Source organism: Phocoena phocoena, chromosome 13 (assembly GCF_963924675.1).
Source record: "Phocoena phocoena chromosome 13, mPhoPho1.1, whole genome shotgun sequence".
Taxonomy (NCBI): domain Eukaryota; kingdom Metazoa; phylum Chordata; class Mammalia; order Artiodactyla; family Phocoenidae; genus Phocoena; species Phocoena phocoena.
Genome location: NC_089231.1, coordinates 30,576,046 through 30,593,461, shown reverse-complemented (window position 1 = coordinate 30,593,461; position 17,416 = coordinate 30,576,046). Strand labels below are relative to the sequence as shown.

At 49.4% G+C, this 17,416-nt stretch overlaps 2 protein-coding genes across 2 annotated transcripts; both read right to left on the bottom strand.

The window, feature by feature from the left end:
* Positions 1-5,392: 5,392 nt before the first annotated feature.
* LOC136132521 (mucin-22-like) lies at positions 5,393-7,528 on the bottom strand. The gene has a single exon (XM_065889428.1). It carries the CDS (start codon positions 7,526-7,528, stop codon positions 5,393-5,395), a length of 2,136 nt encoding a protein of 711 aa, XP_065745500.1.
* A 19-nt stretch (positions 7,529-7,547) lies between these two features.
* LOC136132520 (uncharacterized) lies at positions 7,548-9,365 on the bottom strand. The gene has a single exon (XM_065889427.1). The coding sequence runs from the start codon at positions 9,363-9,365 to the stop codon at positions 7,548-7,550; it is 1,818 nt and encodes a 605-aa protein (XP_065745499.1).
* Positions 9,366-17,416: the final 8,051 nt, after the last annotated feature.

Here is a 17,416-nt window from a genome sequence, read left to right as displayed (position 1 = left end):
GGAGCTGGGAGGTCTCTTATGGACCAGTGTCCTGAAGTTGGCCCTCCCACCTCAGAGGCACAGCACTGACTCCTGGCTACAGCACCAAGAGCCTTTCATCCACACGGCTCAGAGTAAAAGGGAGAAAAAGTAAAAAGAAAAAAGAGGATAAAATAAAATAAAGTAAGGTAAAATAAAATTATTAAAATAAAAAAATAATTATTATTAAGAAAATTTTTTTAAAGTAAAACAAAAGAAACAAGAAAATCAAAAAAAATAAAATCAGACGGTTAGAACCCTAGGATAAATGGTGAAAGCAAAGCTATACAGACAAAATCTCACACAGAAGCAAACACATACATACTCACAAAAAGAGGAAAAGGGGAAAGAATAATAAATCTTGCTCGTAAAGTCCACCTCCTCAATTTGGGATGGTTCGTTGTCTATTCATGTATTCCACAGATGCAGGGTATATCAAGTTGATTGTGGAGATTTAATCTGCTGCTCCTGAGGCTGCTGGGAGGGATTTCCCTTTCTCTTCTTTGTTCGCACAGCTCCCGGAGTTGGAGTTCAGCTTTGGAATTGGCCAGCCTCTGCATGTAGGGTGTCTGAGGGCATGTGTTCTTCACTCAGACAGGACAGGGTTAAAGGAGCCGCTGATTTGGGGGCTATGGCTCCCTCAGGCCGTGGGGAGGGAGGGGTACAGAGTGCGGAGTGAGCCTGTGGTGGCAGAGGCCGACGTGATGTTGCACCAGCCTGAGGCGAGCCGTGCATTCTCCCGGGGAAGGTGTCCCTGCATCCCGGGACCCTGGCAGTGGCAGGCTGCACAGGCTCCCAGGAGTGCAGGTGTGGATAGTGCCCTTTGCATGCACACAGGCTTCTTGGTGGCGGCAGCAGCAGCCTTAGCATCTCATGCCTGTCTCTGGGGTCTGCTCTGTTAGCTGCGGCTCACGCCCATCTGTGAAGATCATTTAAGCAGCATTCTTAATCCCCTCTCCTCATGCACCAGGAAACAAAGAGGGATGAAAAAGTCTCTTGCCTCTTCGACAGGTGCAGACTTTTTCCCGGCCTCCCTCCCAGCTAGCCGTGGTGCACTAACCCCTGCAGGCTGTGTTCACGCCACCTGTCCTCTCCCTGCACTCCGACTGAAGCTCAAGCCTCAGCTCCCAGGCCCACCCACCCTGGCGGGTGAGCAGACAAGCCTGTTGGGCTGGTGAGTGCTGGTCGGCACCGATCCTCTGTGCAGGAATCTCTCCACTTTGACCTCCGCACCCCTGTGGCTGCACTCTTCTCCTTGGCTCCGAAGCTCCCCTCCTCCGCCACCCACAGTCTGCGCCCATGAAGAGGCTTCTAGTGTGTGGAAATCTTTCCTCCTTCACGGCTCCCTCCCACTGGTACAGGTCCCATCCCTATTGTTTTGTCGCTGTTTATTCTTCTTTCTTTAGCCCTACCCAGGTACGTGGGGAGTTTATTGCTTTTTGGGAGGTCTGAGGTCTTCTCCCAGCATTCAGTATGTGCTCTGTAGGAGTTGTTCCTCATGTAGATGTATTTCTGATGTATCTGTGGGGAGGAAGGTGATCTCTGAGTCTTACTCTTCCTACATCTTCCCCCTCTCTCAAGGGGTGTTTCTTTACCATTTCCCTTGGTCGGCAGGGCTTGACCTAGAGAGTGCCATGCCTCTGCTGGGACCGCTCTTTGCAATTTAGCCACTGCAGGAGCCGTCAAGGGCACTGTCACCATGAGCACTATCACCATGAGGACTGTCATCAAGGGCACTGTCGCCATGGACACTATCAACATGAGCACAGTCACCATGGGCAATATCACCATGGAAACTGTCACCATAGGCACGTTCACCATGGGTACGGTCCCCATGGGCACTATCACTGTGAGCACTATCACTGTGAGCACTGTCACCATGGGAACTGTCACCCTGGGGACTGTCACTATAAGCACTGTCACCATGGGTACTATCACCATGGGCACTGTCAACATGGGAAATGTCACTATGAGTACTGTCACCATGGACACTGTCACCATTGGCACAGCCACCATGAGAACTGTCACCATGGGCACTGCCACCATGGGTAATGCTACCATGGGCACTATCGCCATGAGCACTATCACCGTGAGCACTGTCACCATGGGAACTGTCACCCTGGGCACTGTCACCATGAGCACTGTCACCATGGGCACTATCACCATGGGTACTGCAACCATGGGCACTGTCACCGTGAGTAATGTCACCATGGGCACTGTCACTCTGAGCACTGTAACCATGGGCACTGCCATCGTGGGCACTGTCACCATGGGCACTGTCACTGTGAGCACTCTCACCATAAGCACTGTCACCATGGGCACTATCACCGTAAGCACTGTCACCATGGGCACTGTCACCGTAAGCACTGTCACCATGAGCAATGTAATGATGAGCACTGGCACCATGGGCACTTTCACCGTAAGCAGTGTCACCATGTGTACAACCACCAAGTTCACTGTCAACATTGGCACTATCAACATGAACAGTCACCATTTGCATGTTAACCATGGGCACTCTCACCATGAGCACTATCACCATGGCCACTGTCACTGTGAGCACTGTCACTGTAGGCACTGTCACCGTGAGCACTCTAGCCATTGGGACTGTCACGATGGGCATTGTAACCATGAGTACTGTCACCATAAGCATGGTCACCATGAGCAGTGTCACCATGGGCACTGTCACCATGAGCATTATCACCTTGAGCATGGTCACCATGGGCACTTTCATCATGAGCAGTGTCATCATGGATACTATCACCATCGGCACTGTCACCGTGGGCACTGTCACCATGGGCACTATCACCGTGGGCATTGTCTCCATGGGCAGTTTCACTGTGAGCACTCTAACCATGGGCACTATCACCATGGGCACTGTCACCATGAGACATGTCACGATGGGAACAGGCACCATGGGCACTGCCACTGTGAGCCTTGTCACCATGGGCACTGCAACAATGAGCACTGTCACCATGAACACTGTCAGCATGGGCAATATCACTGTGTGCACTCTCACCATGGGCATTAACACCATTTTGCACTGCCAACATGAGCACTGTCACCATGGGCACTGCCACCATGAGCACTGTCACCATGAGCACTGTCATCATGGGCACTATCACTATAAGCAGTCTCATCATGGGCTGTGTCACCATTTTGCAATGACACCATGTGCCCTACCACCATTGGCATTCTCACCATGGGCACTATCACAGTGAGCAGTGTCACCATGTGCACTGTCACTGTGGGCATGGCCACCGGTGCACTATCACCATGGGCACTATCACCTTGAGCATGGTCACCATGGGCATTGTTACCATGGGCACTTTCATCATAAGCACTGTCACCATGGGCACTATCACCGTGGGCAATGTCTCCATGGGAAGTTTCATCGTGAGCACTCTAACCATGGGCACTATCACCATAGGCACTGTCACCATGGGCACTGTCACCATGGGCACTGTCACCACGAGACATGTCACAATGGGCACAGGCACCATGGGCACTGCCACTGTGAGCCTTGTCACCATGGGCACTGCAACAATGAGCACTGTCACCATAAACATTTTCACCATGGGCAATATTACCGTGTGCACTGTCACCATTGGCACTGTCACCATTTTGCACTGCCACCATGAGCACTGTCACCATGGGCACTGCCACCATGAGCAGTGTCACCATGAGCAGTCACCATGAGTACAGTCACCATGGGCACTATCATTATGAGCAGTCTCACCATGGGCTGTGTCACCATTTTGCAATGACACCATGTGCCCTACCACCATTGGCACTCTCACCATAGGCACTATCACAGTGAGTGCTGTCACCATGTGCACTATCACCATGAGAACTGCCACAGTGAGCACTAGCACCATAAGCACTGTCACCATGGGCACTGTCACTAGGAGAACTATCACCATGGGTAATGTCACCATGGGCACTGCTACCATGACCATTGTCACCATGAGCACTGTCACCATGGGTACTGTCATCATGGGCACTGTCGCCATGAGTACTATCACTGTGAGCACTGTGAGCCTGGGCGATCTCACCATGGGCATTTTCACTGTGAGCACTGTCACCATGGAACTATAACCATGGGCACTGTCATGGTGGGAAGAGTCACCATGGGCCCTATCACCGTGAGCACTCTCACCATGGGCACTGTCACCATGGGAACTTTCATCATGGGCATTGCCACTATGAACACTGTCACCATGGGTACTGTGACTGTGGGCAATGTCACCATGGGCACTGTCACCATGTGCACTGACACCATAGTGTATGTCACCGTAGGCACTGCAACCATGGGCACTATCACCATGAGCACTGCCACTGTGAGCAGTATCACCATAAGCACTTTCACCATGGGCTCTATCACAATGGGCACTGTCACCATGAGCACTCTCACCATGGGCACAGGAACCATGGGGACTCTCACCATGAGCACTGTCACCATGGGCACTATCACCATGAGCACTGTCACTGTGGTCACTGTCACCATGGGCACTGTCACCATGAGCACTCTCACCATGGGCACTCTCATTGTTGGCACTCTCACCATGGGCACTGTCACCATGGGCACTCTCACTATGGACACTGTCATCGTGGACACTATCACCATGAACACTGCTACTGTGAGCACTATCACCATAAGCACTGTGACCATGGGCAATGTCACTATGGGTACTGCCACCATGGGCACTATCACTGTGTGCACTGTCACCATGGGCAATCTCACCATTGTGCACTGCACCATGTGAACTACCACCATGGGTACTGTCACACTGGGCACTATCTCCATGAGCACTATCATCGTTTTCACTGTCACCATAGGAACTGTCACCATGAGCACTGTGACCAAGAGCACTGTCACCATGACAGTTCTCATGGTGACAGTGCTCATGGTGACTGTACACTCATGATAGTGCCCATGGTGGCAGTGCCCACAGTGACAGTGTTCAAGGTGATAGTGCCCATGGTGACTGTGCTTATGGTGATGGTGCTCACATTGGCAGTGCTCATGGTGATATTGCTCACGGTGGCAGTTCCCATGGTGACAGCACCCACGGTGATAGTTCCCATGGTGACAGTGCCCACAGTAACAGTGCACATGGTGACAGTGCTTACTGTGATAGTGCCTATGGTGGCAGTGGCCATGGTAACAGTGCCTGTGTTGACAGTTCTCATGGTTGCAGTGCCCATGGTGTCACTGCCCATGGTGACAGTGCTCACAGAGATAATGCCCATGGTGGCAGTGCACATAGTGGCAGTGCCTATGTTGACACTACCCATGGTGACAGTGCTCTCAGTGATAGTGCCCATGGTGACAGTGTCTACGGTGAGAGTGCCCATGGTTTTAGTGCATATGATGTCAGTGCAAAAGGCTGACAGTGCCCATGGTGACAGTACTCCCGGAGATAGTGTCAATGGTTTCAGTGCCCAAGGTGACAGTGCTCAGGGTTACAGTTCTCAGGGTGATAGTGCTCACGGTGATATTGCTCATGGTAAGAGTGCCCATGGTGACATTACTCTTGCTGAGAGTACTCATGCTGACAGTGCTCATGGTTGAACTGGACAAGGTGATAGTGCCCATGGTGGCAGTGCTCATGGTGACATTTTTCAAGGTGGCAGTGCCAATGGTGACAGTGCCCATGGTGGCAGTGCTCATGGTGACCGTGTTCACAGTGTCAATGCCTCTGGTGACATTGCTCATGGTGACAGTGCTTACGGTGAAAGTGCTTACGGTGTTAGTGCTTATGGTGATAGTGCTCATGGTGATAGCGCCCTGGGTGACAGTGCTCATGGTGACAGTGCCCATGGTGACAGTGCTCATGGGGTCAGTGCTCAGGGTTGCAGTACCCATGGTGACAGGGTTCACAGTGACTCTGCCAATGGTGGCAGTGCCCATGGTGACACTGTCCCTGGTGACAGTGAGCACAGTGTCAGTGCTCACGGTGATAGTGCCCATGATGAAAGTGCCCATGGAGACAGTGCCTATGGTGAAAGTGCCCAGGGTCACATTGACCATGGTGACAGTGCTATTGGTGACAGTGCCCATGGTGGCGGTGCCCATGGTGACAATGCTCACGGTGATAGTACCCATGGTGGCAGTGCCCATGGTGACAGTGCCAACTGTGACAGTGCTCATGGTGATAGTGCACACAGTGGTAGTGCCCATGGTGAAAGTGCCCATGGAGACAGTGCCTATGGTGAAAGTGCCCAGGGTCACACTGCCCATGGTGACAGTGCTCATGATGACAATGCCCATGGTGATGGTGCTCACGGTTAAACTGCCCATTGTGACAGTGCCCATGGTGATAGTGCCAGTGGTGACAGTGCTCACGGTGAAGGTGCCCATGGTGACATTGCCCACAGTGATAACGCTCAAGGTGACAGAGCTCACAGTGATAGTGGCCATGTTGACAGTGCCCTTGCTGAGAGTGCCCATGGTGATATTGCTCACGGTGACAGTGCTCATGGTGAGAGTGTTCATGTTGAGATTGCTCATGATGACAACACTCATGGTGGCAGTTCCCATGGTTACAATGCTCATTGAGGCAGTGCTCATGGTGACAGTGTTTATGTTGACAGTGCTCCCGGTGACATTGTCAATGGTTTCAGTGTCCATGGTGACAGTGCTTGTGGTGACATTGCTCACGGTGGCAGTGCTCCTGGTGATACTGCTCAGGGTGAGAGTATGCACAGTTCCCATGGTGAGTGTGACCACTGTGACTTTTCCCATGGTGACAGTGCCCACGGTCACAGTCTCCAAGGTGAGAGTGTGCATGGAGACAGTACACATTGTGACATTTCCCACAGCGAAAATGTCCATGGTGACAGGGCTAACGATGACAGTGCCAATGGTGACAATGCCCATGGTGACAGTGCCCATGGTGATAGTGCCTATGGTGACAGTGCTCACGGTGAAAGTGCCCAAGGTGACATTGCCCACAGTGATAGTGCCCATGGAGACAGTGCTCACAGTGAAAGTGGCCATTATGACAGTAGTCATGATGATAGTGCCCATGGTGATAGTCCTCACGGTGACAGTTCCCATGGAGACATTACCAATGGTTACAGTACCCATGGTGCCAATGCCCATGGTGACATTTCTCAAGGTGAAAGTGATCATAGTGGCAGTGCCCATGGTGGCAGTGCCCATTGTGAGAGTGGTCAAGGTGATAGTGCCCATGGTGGCTGTGCGCATGTTGACAGAGCCCATGGTAACACTGCTTATGGTGATCGGGCTTGTGGTAGCAGTGCTCATGGTGATATTTCTCATGGTGGCAGTGCCCTCGGTGCCACTGCCCAAAATGAGTGTGCCCATGGTGACAGTGCACAAGGTGACTATGCTCACGGTGACAGTGCCCATGGCGACAGTGACCACGGTGACAGTGCTCACGGTGACACTGCCCATGGTGATAATTCTCATAGTGAGAGTGCCCATAGTCACAGTGCCCATGGTGACAATGCTCACGGTGACAGTGCCCATGGTGACAGTGCCCATGGTGACAGTGCTCATGGAGTTAATTCTCATGGTGACAGTGCTCATGGTGACTACACACAGTGATAGTGCCCATGGTGGCATTGCCCACGGTGACAGTGCTCATGGTGTCAGTTGCTATGGTGACAGTGCTTATGGTGATAGTGCTCATGGTGATAGTGCCCATGGTGAAAGTGCCCATGGAGACAGTGCCTATGGTGAAAGTGCCCAGGGTCACACTGCCCGTGGTGACAGTGCTCATGGTGACAATGCCCATGGTGATGGTGCTCACGGTTAAACTGCCCATTGTGACAGTGCCCATGGTGATAGTGTCAGTGGTGACAGTGCTCACGGTGAAAGTGCCCATGGTGACATTGCCCACAGTGATAACGCTCAAGGTGACAGAGCTCACGGTGATAGTGGCCATGTTGACAGTGTCCTTGCTGAGAGTGCTCATGGTGATATTGCTCACGGTGACAGTGCTCATGGTGAGAGTGCTCATGTTGAGATTGCTCATGATGGCAACACTCATGGTGGCAGTTCCTATGGTTACAATGCTCATTGTGGCAGTGCTCATGGTGATAGTGCTTATGTTGACAGTGCTCCCGGTGACATCGTCAATGGTTTCAGTGTCCATGGTGACAGTGCTTGTGGTGACATTGCTCACGGTGGCAGTGCTCCTGGTGATACTGCTCAGGGTGAGAGTATGCACAGTTCCCATGGTGAGTGTGACCACTGTGACTTTTCCCATGGTGACAGTGCCCACAGTCACAGTCTCCATGGTGAGAGTGTGCATGGAGATAGTGCACATTTTGACATTTCCCACAGCGAAAATGCCCATGGTGACAGGGCTAACGATGACAGTGCCAATGATGACAATGCCCATGGTGACAGTGCCCATGGTGATAGTGCCTATGGTGACAGTGCTCACGGTGAAAATGCCCAAGGTGACATTGCCCACAGTGATAGTGCCCATGGAGACAGTGCTCACAGTGAAAGTGGCCATTATGACAGTAGTCATGATGATAGTGCCCATGGTGATAGTCCTCACGGTGACAGTTCCCATGGAGACATTACCAATGGTTACAGTACCCATGGTGCCAATGCCCATGGTGACATTTCTCAAGGTGAAAGTGATCATAGTGGCAGTGCCCATGGTGGCAGTGCCCATTGTGAGAGTGGTCAAGGTGATAGTGCCCATGGTGGCTGTGCACATGTTGACAGAGCCCATGGTGACACTGCTTATGGTGATCGTGCTTGTGGTAGCAGTGCTCATGGTGATATTTCTCATGGTGGCAGTGCCCTCGGTGCCACTGCCCAAAATGAGTGTGCCCACAGTGACAGTGCGCAAGGTGACTATGCTCACGGTGACAGTGCCCATGGTGACAGTGAGCACAGTGACAGTGCTCACAGTGACACTGCCCATGGTGATAGTTCTCATGGTGACAGTGACCATGGTGACAGTGCTCACAGTGACAGTGCCCATGGTGAGAGTTCTCATGGTGACAGTGCCCATGGTGATAGTACCCATGGTGACAGTGCTCATGGTGTCAGTTGCTATGATGACAGAACCCATGGTGACAGTTCTTATGGTGATAGTGCTCATGGTGGTAGTGCCAACAGTGACAGTACCCATGGTGACAGTGACCACGGTGACAGTGCTCATAGTGACAGTGCCCATGGTCACAGTGCCCATGGTGAAAGTGCTCATGGTGAAAGTGCCCATGGTGACAGGGCTGATGGTGACAGTGCTCACTGTGACAGTGCTCATGGAGACAGTTCTCATGGTGACAGTGCTCATGGTGTCAGTTGCTATGGTGACAGAGCTCATGGTGCCAGGGCTTATGGTGATAGTGTCCATGGTGGTAGTGCCCACTGACAGTACCCATGGTGATAGTGCCCATGGTGGCATTGGCCATGGTGACAGTGCTCATGGTGTCAGTTGCTATGGTGACAGAGCTCATGGTGCCAGGGCTTATGGTGATAGTGTCCATGGTGGTAGTGCCCACTGACAGTACCCATGGTGATAGTTCCCATGGTGACAGTGCCATCGGAGATAGTGCCCATGTTGGGAGTGCTCACAGTGACAGTGCCCACGGTCACAGTGCCCATGGTGACAGTGACCACAGTGACAATGCCCATGTTGACAGTGCTCACAATTAAAATGCTCATGGTGACAGTGCCCATGGTGATACTGCCCATGGGGTCAGTGCTCACAGTGAAAGTGCCCATGGTCACATTGCCCACTGTGATAGTGCACAAGGTGAGAGTGCTCACAGTCATAGTGTCCATGGTGACAGTGCCCACCGTGAAACTGCCCATGGTGATAGTGCCCATGGTGATAGTTCTCATGGTGAAAGTGTCCACGGTGACAGTGCCCATGGTGAGAGTGCTCACAGTGAAATTGCTCACGGTGGCAGTGCCCACAGTGATAGTTCCCACGGCGACAGTTCTGCAGTGATAGTGCCCATGGTGACCTTGCCCACGATCACAGTGCACATGGTGACAGTGCCCATGGTGACATTGTTCACTGTGATAGTGCCCATGGTGGCAGTGCCCATAGCGACAGTGCCCATGGTGACAGTGTTCACGGTTGCAGTGCCCATGGTGTCATTTCCCATGGTGATAGTGCTCTCAGTGATAATACCATGGTGACTGCACATGGTGGCAGTGCCTATGGTGATACTACCCATGGTGACAGTGATCATGGTGATAATGCTCATCGTGACAGTGCCTATCGTGGCAATTCCCATTGTGACAGTGTCCACCGTGGCAGAGTCCATGTTGACAGTGCACATGGTGACATTGCCCATGGTGACAGTGCTCACGGTCATATTGCCCATGGTGAAAATGCCCATGGTGGCAGTGCATATGGTAACAGTGCCCATAGTGACAGTGCTCATGGTGGCAGTGCCCATGGGGACAGTGCCCATGGTGATAGTGTGCATGGTGACAGTGCACATGGTGGCAGTGCCCATGGTGACAGTACCCATGCTGATAGTGCTCATGGTGATAGCGCCCTGGTGACAGTGCTCATGGTGACAGTGCTCATGGTGAAAGTACCCATGGTGACATTGCTCATGGTGACAGAGATCACGGTGATAGTGCCAATGGTGAAAGTGCTCATGGGGTCAGTGCTCAGGGTTGCAGTACCCATGGTGACAGGGTTCACAGTGGCTGTGCCAATGGCAGCAGTGCCCATGGTGACAGTGCTCATGGTGACAGTGTCCATGGTGACAGTGACCACAGGGTCAGTGCTCACAGTGATAGTGCCCATGGTGACAGTGCTCATGGTGATAGTGTGCATCGTGACAGTGCACATGGTGACATTGCCCATGGTGACAGTGCTCACAGTGAAAATGCCCATGGTGACATTGCTCATGGTGACAGTGCTTACATTGAAAGTGCTTACGGTGCTAGTGCTCATGGTGATAGTGCTCATGGTGGCAGTGCCCAGGGTGACAGTGCCCATGGCAATAGTGCCCATGGTAATAGTGCCAATGGTGACACTGCTCAAGGTGATAATGCACATGGTTACAGTTCCCATGGTGCCAGTTGCAATGGCGACAATGCCCACTGTGGCAGTGCCCATGATGAAAGTGTACATTGTGACATTGCCCATGGTGACAGTACTCACGGTCATATTGCCCATGGTGACAGTGCCCATGGTGGCAGTGCCCATGGTGGAGTGCTCATGGTGATAGTGCCCATGGTGACAGTGCCCAGGGTCAGAGTGCCCATGGTGACAATGCTCATGATGACAATGCCCATGGTGACACTGCTCATGGTGGCAGTGCCCATGGTGACAGTGCTCATTGTGGCAGTGCTTATGGTTGAAGTGCCCATGGAGACAGTTCTCACAGTGGAAGTGCCCATGGTGGCAATGCCCATGGTGACAGCGCACATGGTAACACTGCCCATGGTGACCCTGCTCAAGGTGATAATGCCCATGGTGATGGTGCCCATGGTGGCAGTTCCCATGGTGACAATGCCCACTGTGGCAGTGCCAATGGTGACAGTGCACATGGTGACATTGTCCGTGGTGACAGTAGTCACAGTCATATTGCCCATGGTGACAGTGCCCATAGTCGCTATACCCATGGTGACAGTGCTCACGGTGATAGTGTCCATGGTGACTGTGCTCATGGTGGCAATGCCCATGGTGACAGTGCTCTCAGTGATAGTGCCCATGGTGCCAGTTTCTACAGTGACAGTGTCCATGGTGGTAGTGCACATGGTGGCAGTGCAAAATGCTGACAGTGCCCATGGTGACAGTGCACATGGTGATAGTGTCCATGGTGACTGTGCTCATTGTGTCAGTGCTCATGGTTGCAGTAACCATGTTGACAGTGCTCACAGTGACAGTGCTCATGGTTATAGTGCTCATGGGAATATAGTTCACGGTATTAGTGCCCATGGTGACTGTACCCATGGTGACAGTGCTCATGGTGAAAGTGCTCGTGGGGTTCAGCTTTGGATTTGGCCCCTCCTCTGTATGTAGGTCGCATGAGGGTGTCTGTTCTTCACTCAGGACGGGGTTAAAGGAGCCACTGATTCGGGGGCTCTGGCTCACTCAGGCCGTGTGGACTGAAGGGTATGGATACGGGGTGAGCCTGCGGCAGCAGAGGCCAGGATGACGTTGCACCTGCCGGAGGCATGCTGTGTGTTCTCCCGGGGAAGCTGTCCCTGGATCACGGGACCCTGGCAGTGGCGGGCTGCAGAAGTTCCCGGGAGGGGAGGTGGGGATAGTGACCTGTGCTCGCACACAGGCTTCTTGGTGGCTGCAGCAGCAGCCTTAGCAGCTCATGCCCGTCTCTGGGGTCCTCGCTGATGGCCATGTCTCACGCCCATCTCTGGAGCTCCTTTAAGCAGTGCTCATAATCCCCTCTTGTCGTGAACCAGGAAACAGGCAAGAAAGAGTCTCTTGTCTCTTTGGCAGCTGCAGACATTTCCTGGACTCCCTCCCGGCTAGCCGTGGCACACTAACCCCTTCAGGCTATGTTCATGCTGCCAACCCCAGTCCTCTCCCTGTGATCTAAGTTCAGAAGCCCAAGCCTCAGCTCCCAGTCCCCGCCCTTCCCAGCGGGTGAGCAGACAATCCTCTGGGACTGGTGAGTGCTGGTAGGCACCGATCCTCTGTGTGGAAAACTCTCCGCTTTGCCATCCACACCCTGGTGGCTACACTCTCCTCCATGGCCCTGAAGCTTCCCCCCTCTGCCACCCATAGTCTCTGCCCACAAAGGGGCTTCTAGTGTGTGGAAACCTTTCCTCTTTCACAGCTCCCTCTCACTGGTGCAGGTCCCATCCCTATTCTTCTGTCTCTGTTTTATCTTTTTTCTTTTGCCCTACCCAGGTACGTGGGGGAGGTTCTTGCCTCTTGGGAGGTCTGAGGTCTTATGCCAGCGTTCAGGGGTGTTCTATAGGAGCAATTCCACGTGTAGATGTATTTCTGATGTATCTGTGGGGAGGAAGGTGATCTCTGTGTCCTACTCTTCCACCATCTTCTCCTGTCTCAATCTCTAATTTCTGAAAGTACCTTACATACACTGCTAGTAATCTTCACAACCATTTGAGCTGGGTAAACTGAGTCAGGAAGGTCAGAATTATTGAACGAATGAATGAATGAGTAAAAAGTTCAGTAGCTTTAATGTATCTGGGACAGTAATAGTCTAACCAATTTTCAATACACAAGCATTTTTTACAATTCTGAAAACTTCCATGTAATTACAAAAGGGACAATAGTAGTCAATTACTATTTGGATAAAGAAAAGATACAAGGTAGCACAACATAGTTTACCAACTTACAAACAGACACATTCAATTTGGTGCTAAGTCATAAAATATTGTTTTGCAATTTATGAAAAATATCCAATAGGCATGTAATGGCCAAAAAGTACAAATGATACAAATATCTATAGACATGACAATGTACAAATTGTGACATAAATCTATCAGAAACTAGAAAATCTATGTTGGTCTTATAGTTCCAGCTTGCTAAAAGATACAGGCTTTGGGTGGGAACACAATAAAATCCAGACATGGCAGGGTTTCCAGAAAGTATGGGAACTACCAAAGAGTATGCCTCTGGATGGCAGTGGGTCCAACATAAGATAAAACAGGGCCTTAATGGGTATGTTGTATGCTGGGATGGAAAATATAGAAGCAAGGGATATTTGGAGATTCAGACAGCTAAGTACTTGACACTAACAAAATCTACCAGTATCCCATAGGGTCTCAGGTACCATGCAAGGGTTTGAGGGATTCCAGTATTTAATTAAATCAAAGTGTGACAATGGGAAGAATTAAGGACAGCCTCAGGGATAGATGAACTGGGGATGTTGCAACAAGACATGTCTCAGTTAACCTGATGGGTTCAAAATGCAGGAAGTGGGTATACGGGACAAGACAATACCCTAACTGTAAGAATAAAGGTTTAGGTCAGGGTAGGGCCTCATGTTCCTAAGTGTTGAAATAGAGCTCTTTAGTTTCTTCCTCCTACATGTAAGATTCTTTTAGAGGTAAAGATGATGTTGGGCCTGCAAGCTAAATTTAAATGGCTGGAACTAGGGAGAGAAAATAAGTTACATAGGCTTGGAACCAGGAAAAGCCTAACTAACGGTTTGCCTAAATAGAATTGAATGTTGGAACTGAATATTTTAATATGTAAACATTTTACTGATATCAAAATGTGGCTTACCACACTCCCCCCAATCTCACACCGCCCACCCTAACCTGCAGTGCCTATGGGTCCCTTGATTTCCATGGAAATATAGAGAAAAGAGACACTGATCTGGCTTGCAGGTATTTAGTAAGTTGTTAGCCTCACATCACATACTAGTATCATGTAAGTAGGCCATCTGAAGTAGGAAGCTAAGGGGAAAAACCTTGAAAAACACTTAAAATCTTAAGCCACATCTCCATACTACACCACCTTTCACAATTTCTTCTCAGATAAGCATCATCCCCATCAGTGAAAAAACTCGTATCTCATAATAGGAAAAACAGGCCTAAATATTAAATGTGTGTCTTTGGAGGTCCCATCTATGGGATATCTTCCTGGTACTAGAAAAGCCCCAGAAAGATCAATCTTTGCACCCCTCCCTGAAAGCTTACCACCAAGGAAAATGACTAGATCCATAGATTTCCTCCCTCAAACCAGCTTACCTCACATATAAATCATTAGCAACTCAGCCCTTACTCACATTATCACAGTCACAAGAGTGGTTAGGGAGCAAAGCACTAACCACAGGAACTAAAACAGAGGTCACCCAGGCCAAGTTGGGCTGATGGCAGATATCTGCTCCTTATGCTTGGGTGCATAATGCGACTCACCACAATGCCTTTTTCACAGACCCTTTCTAAAGTTTCTCCACAAAATCCAACAGGTCATGTTCGTTCATGATGCTTCGAGATAAACAATTGTCAAGAGAAAAACATGCAATATGTCTTACAATGTTGGAGCCCTTAAAAATATGACAAGGAAATAACCATGTAGACAAAACCAGAGCATTTAAAATAATCTGTATTCTACAAACATACCAGTGAATGCTATTAATAAGGTAATATGACATAAAACAAAATGAGAAATATATGTAAGACTGTTCCCTTTAGTGTACAGAATTCATGGCAGTTGCTGCACTATCGAGCTACTTACATCTATGACTGTCTGTTCTGGTAATACAAAATGAGGCCAAAGTGTGTCAACTTGTTTCCCACAGAAACCAAAAAATCTACATGAATCTCTTTTCTCCTGTGCCCTTTCACCTTATCTGCTCCCAGTTCTCCACGAATGTCCTCTTCCTTCTCTAATTATTCTCCTCTTCATTTTGCTTGGCCTTGCACCCAAGCATGCAAGACAGAGAATCCTAGAGGTCCAAGATTCTAGAGTGGCTGTTTGCAAGGGGGAGGAGATTACAGTAACTGCCACACTGTATATACTTCTGTGCAAAGAAAAAGGGACAGTATTCAGAATGTCTCTCATATATAAAAGAGCTAGATGGCAGGATACCTGTGTGGCCCAAGGAATCAGAACTACCAAATTATGGGCAAAATAATTGTAACCAAAGGCTGGAAGAGGAAATGTCTGCAACCAGCTCTGTCTCCTAGCTAACTGGTATTTGCTTCCAACGGGCAGAGTCTATTTTGTGAAGCATCAAGCACTGAAAAGAAGACTCCTGCTGCTGGAAGATGACAGCAAGTAACATTCATGAGGGTAAGAATGCAAGATCAAGGTTTGTCCTAGACACAATGCCCATAATGGAAAAAAAAAAAAAAAAAAAAAGAAAGCAGAAGAGAAATGTAAATCCAACCTGGCCCATCCTCGCCCAGCCCAAGGAAGGTAGGAGTCAAGGAGACGACTAAAAGAGAAGAGCCTTGGACCACAACATTCTCAACAAGGTACACTCAACAAACTTCACCCGACTCTTTAACCAAGTTACAAAAAGAGCTTTTTTTTTTTTTTTTTTTTTAACATCTTTATTGGGGTATAATTGCTTTACAATAGTGTGTTAGTTTCTGCTTTACAACAAAGTGAATCAGCTATACGTATACATATGCTCCCATGTGTCTTCCCTCCTGTGTCTCCCTCCCTCCCACTCTCCCCATCCCACCCCTCCAGGCCGTCCCAAAGCCCCGAGCTAATATCCCTGTGCCCTGCGGCTGCTTCCCCCTAGCTATCTACCTTACTACGTTTGTTAGTGTGTATATGTCCATGACTCTCCCTCGCCCTGTCAAAACTCACCCTTCCCCCTCCCCATATCCTCAAGTCCGTTCTCCAGTAGGTCTGCGCCTCTATTCCTGTCTTATCCCTAGGTTCTTCATGACATTTTTTTCCTTAAATTCCATATATATGTGTTAGCATACGGTATTTGTCTTTTTCTTTCTGACTTACTTCACTCTGTATGACAGACTCTAGGTCTATCCATCTCATTACAAATAACTCAATTTCAATTCTTTTTAAGGCTGAGTAATATTCCATTGTGTATATGTGCCACATCTTCTTTATCCATTCGTCCGATGATGGGCGCTTAGGTTCTTTCCATCTCCGGGCTATTGTAAATAGAGCTGCGATGAACATTTTGGTACATGACTCTTTTTGAATTTTGGTTTTCTCAGGGTATATGCCCAGTAGTGGGATTGCTGGGTCATATGGTAATTCTATTTGTAGTTTTTTAAGGAACCTCCATACTGTTCTCCATAGTGGCTGAACCAATTCACATTCCCACCAGCAGTGCAAGAGTGTCCCCTTTTCTCCACACCCTCTCCAGCATTTATTGTTTCTAGATTTTTTGATGATGGCCATTCTGACTGGTGTGAGATGATATCTCATTGTAGTTTTGATTTGCATTTCTCTAATGATTAATGATGTTGAGCATTCTTTCATGTGTTTGTTGGCATTCTGTATATCTTCTTTGGAGAAATGTCTGTTTAGGTCTTCTGCCCATTTTTGGATGGGGTTGTTTGTTTTTTTGTAATTGAGCTGCATGAGCTGCCTGTAAACTTTGGAGATTAATCCTTTGTCAGTTGCTTCATTTGCAAATGTTTTCTCCCATTCTGAGGGTTGTCTTTTGGTCTTGATTATGGTTTCCTTTGCTGTGCAAAAGCTTGCAAAAGCTTTGAAGTTTCATTAGGTCCCATTTGTTTATTTTTGTTTTTATTTCCATTACTCTAGGAGGTGGGTCAGAAAGGAGCTTGCTGTGATTTATGTCATAGAGTGTTCTTCCTATGTTTTCCTCTAAGAGTTTGATAGTTTCTGGCCTTACATTTAGGTCTTTAATCCATTTTGAGCTTATTTTTGTGTATGGTGTTAGGGAGTGATCTAATCTCATACTTTTACATGTACCTGTCCAGTTTTCCCAGCACCATTTATTGAAGAGGCTGTCCTTTCTCCACTGTACATTCCTGCCTCCTTTA

Coding starts and splice junctions, on each gene's coding strand:
- LOC136132521 (XM_065889428.1), bottom strand. CDS start 7,528: ATGGGCACTGTCACCATGGGCACTGTCACCGTGAGCATTGTCACCATG.
- LOC136132520 (XM_065889427.1), bottom strand. CDS start 9,365: ATGGACACTATCACCATAAGCCCTGGCACCATGAGCTCTGTCACCATA.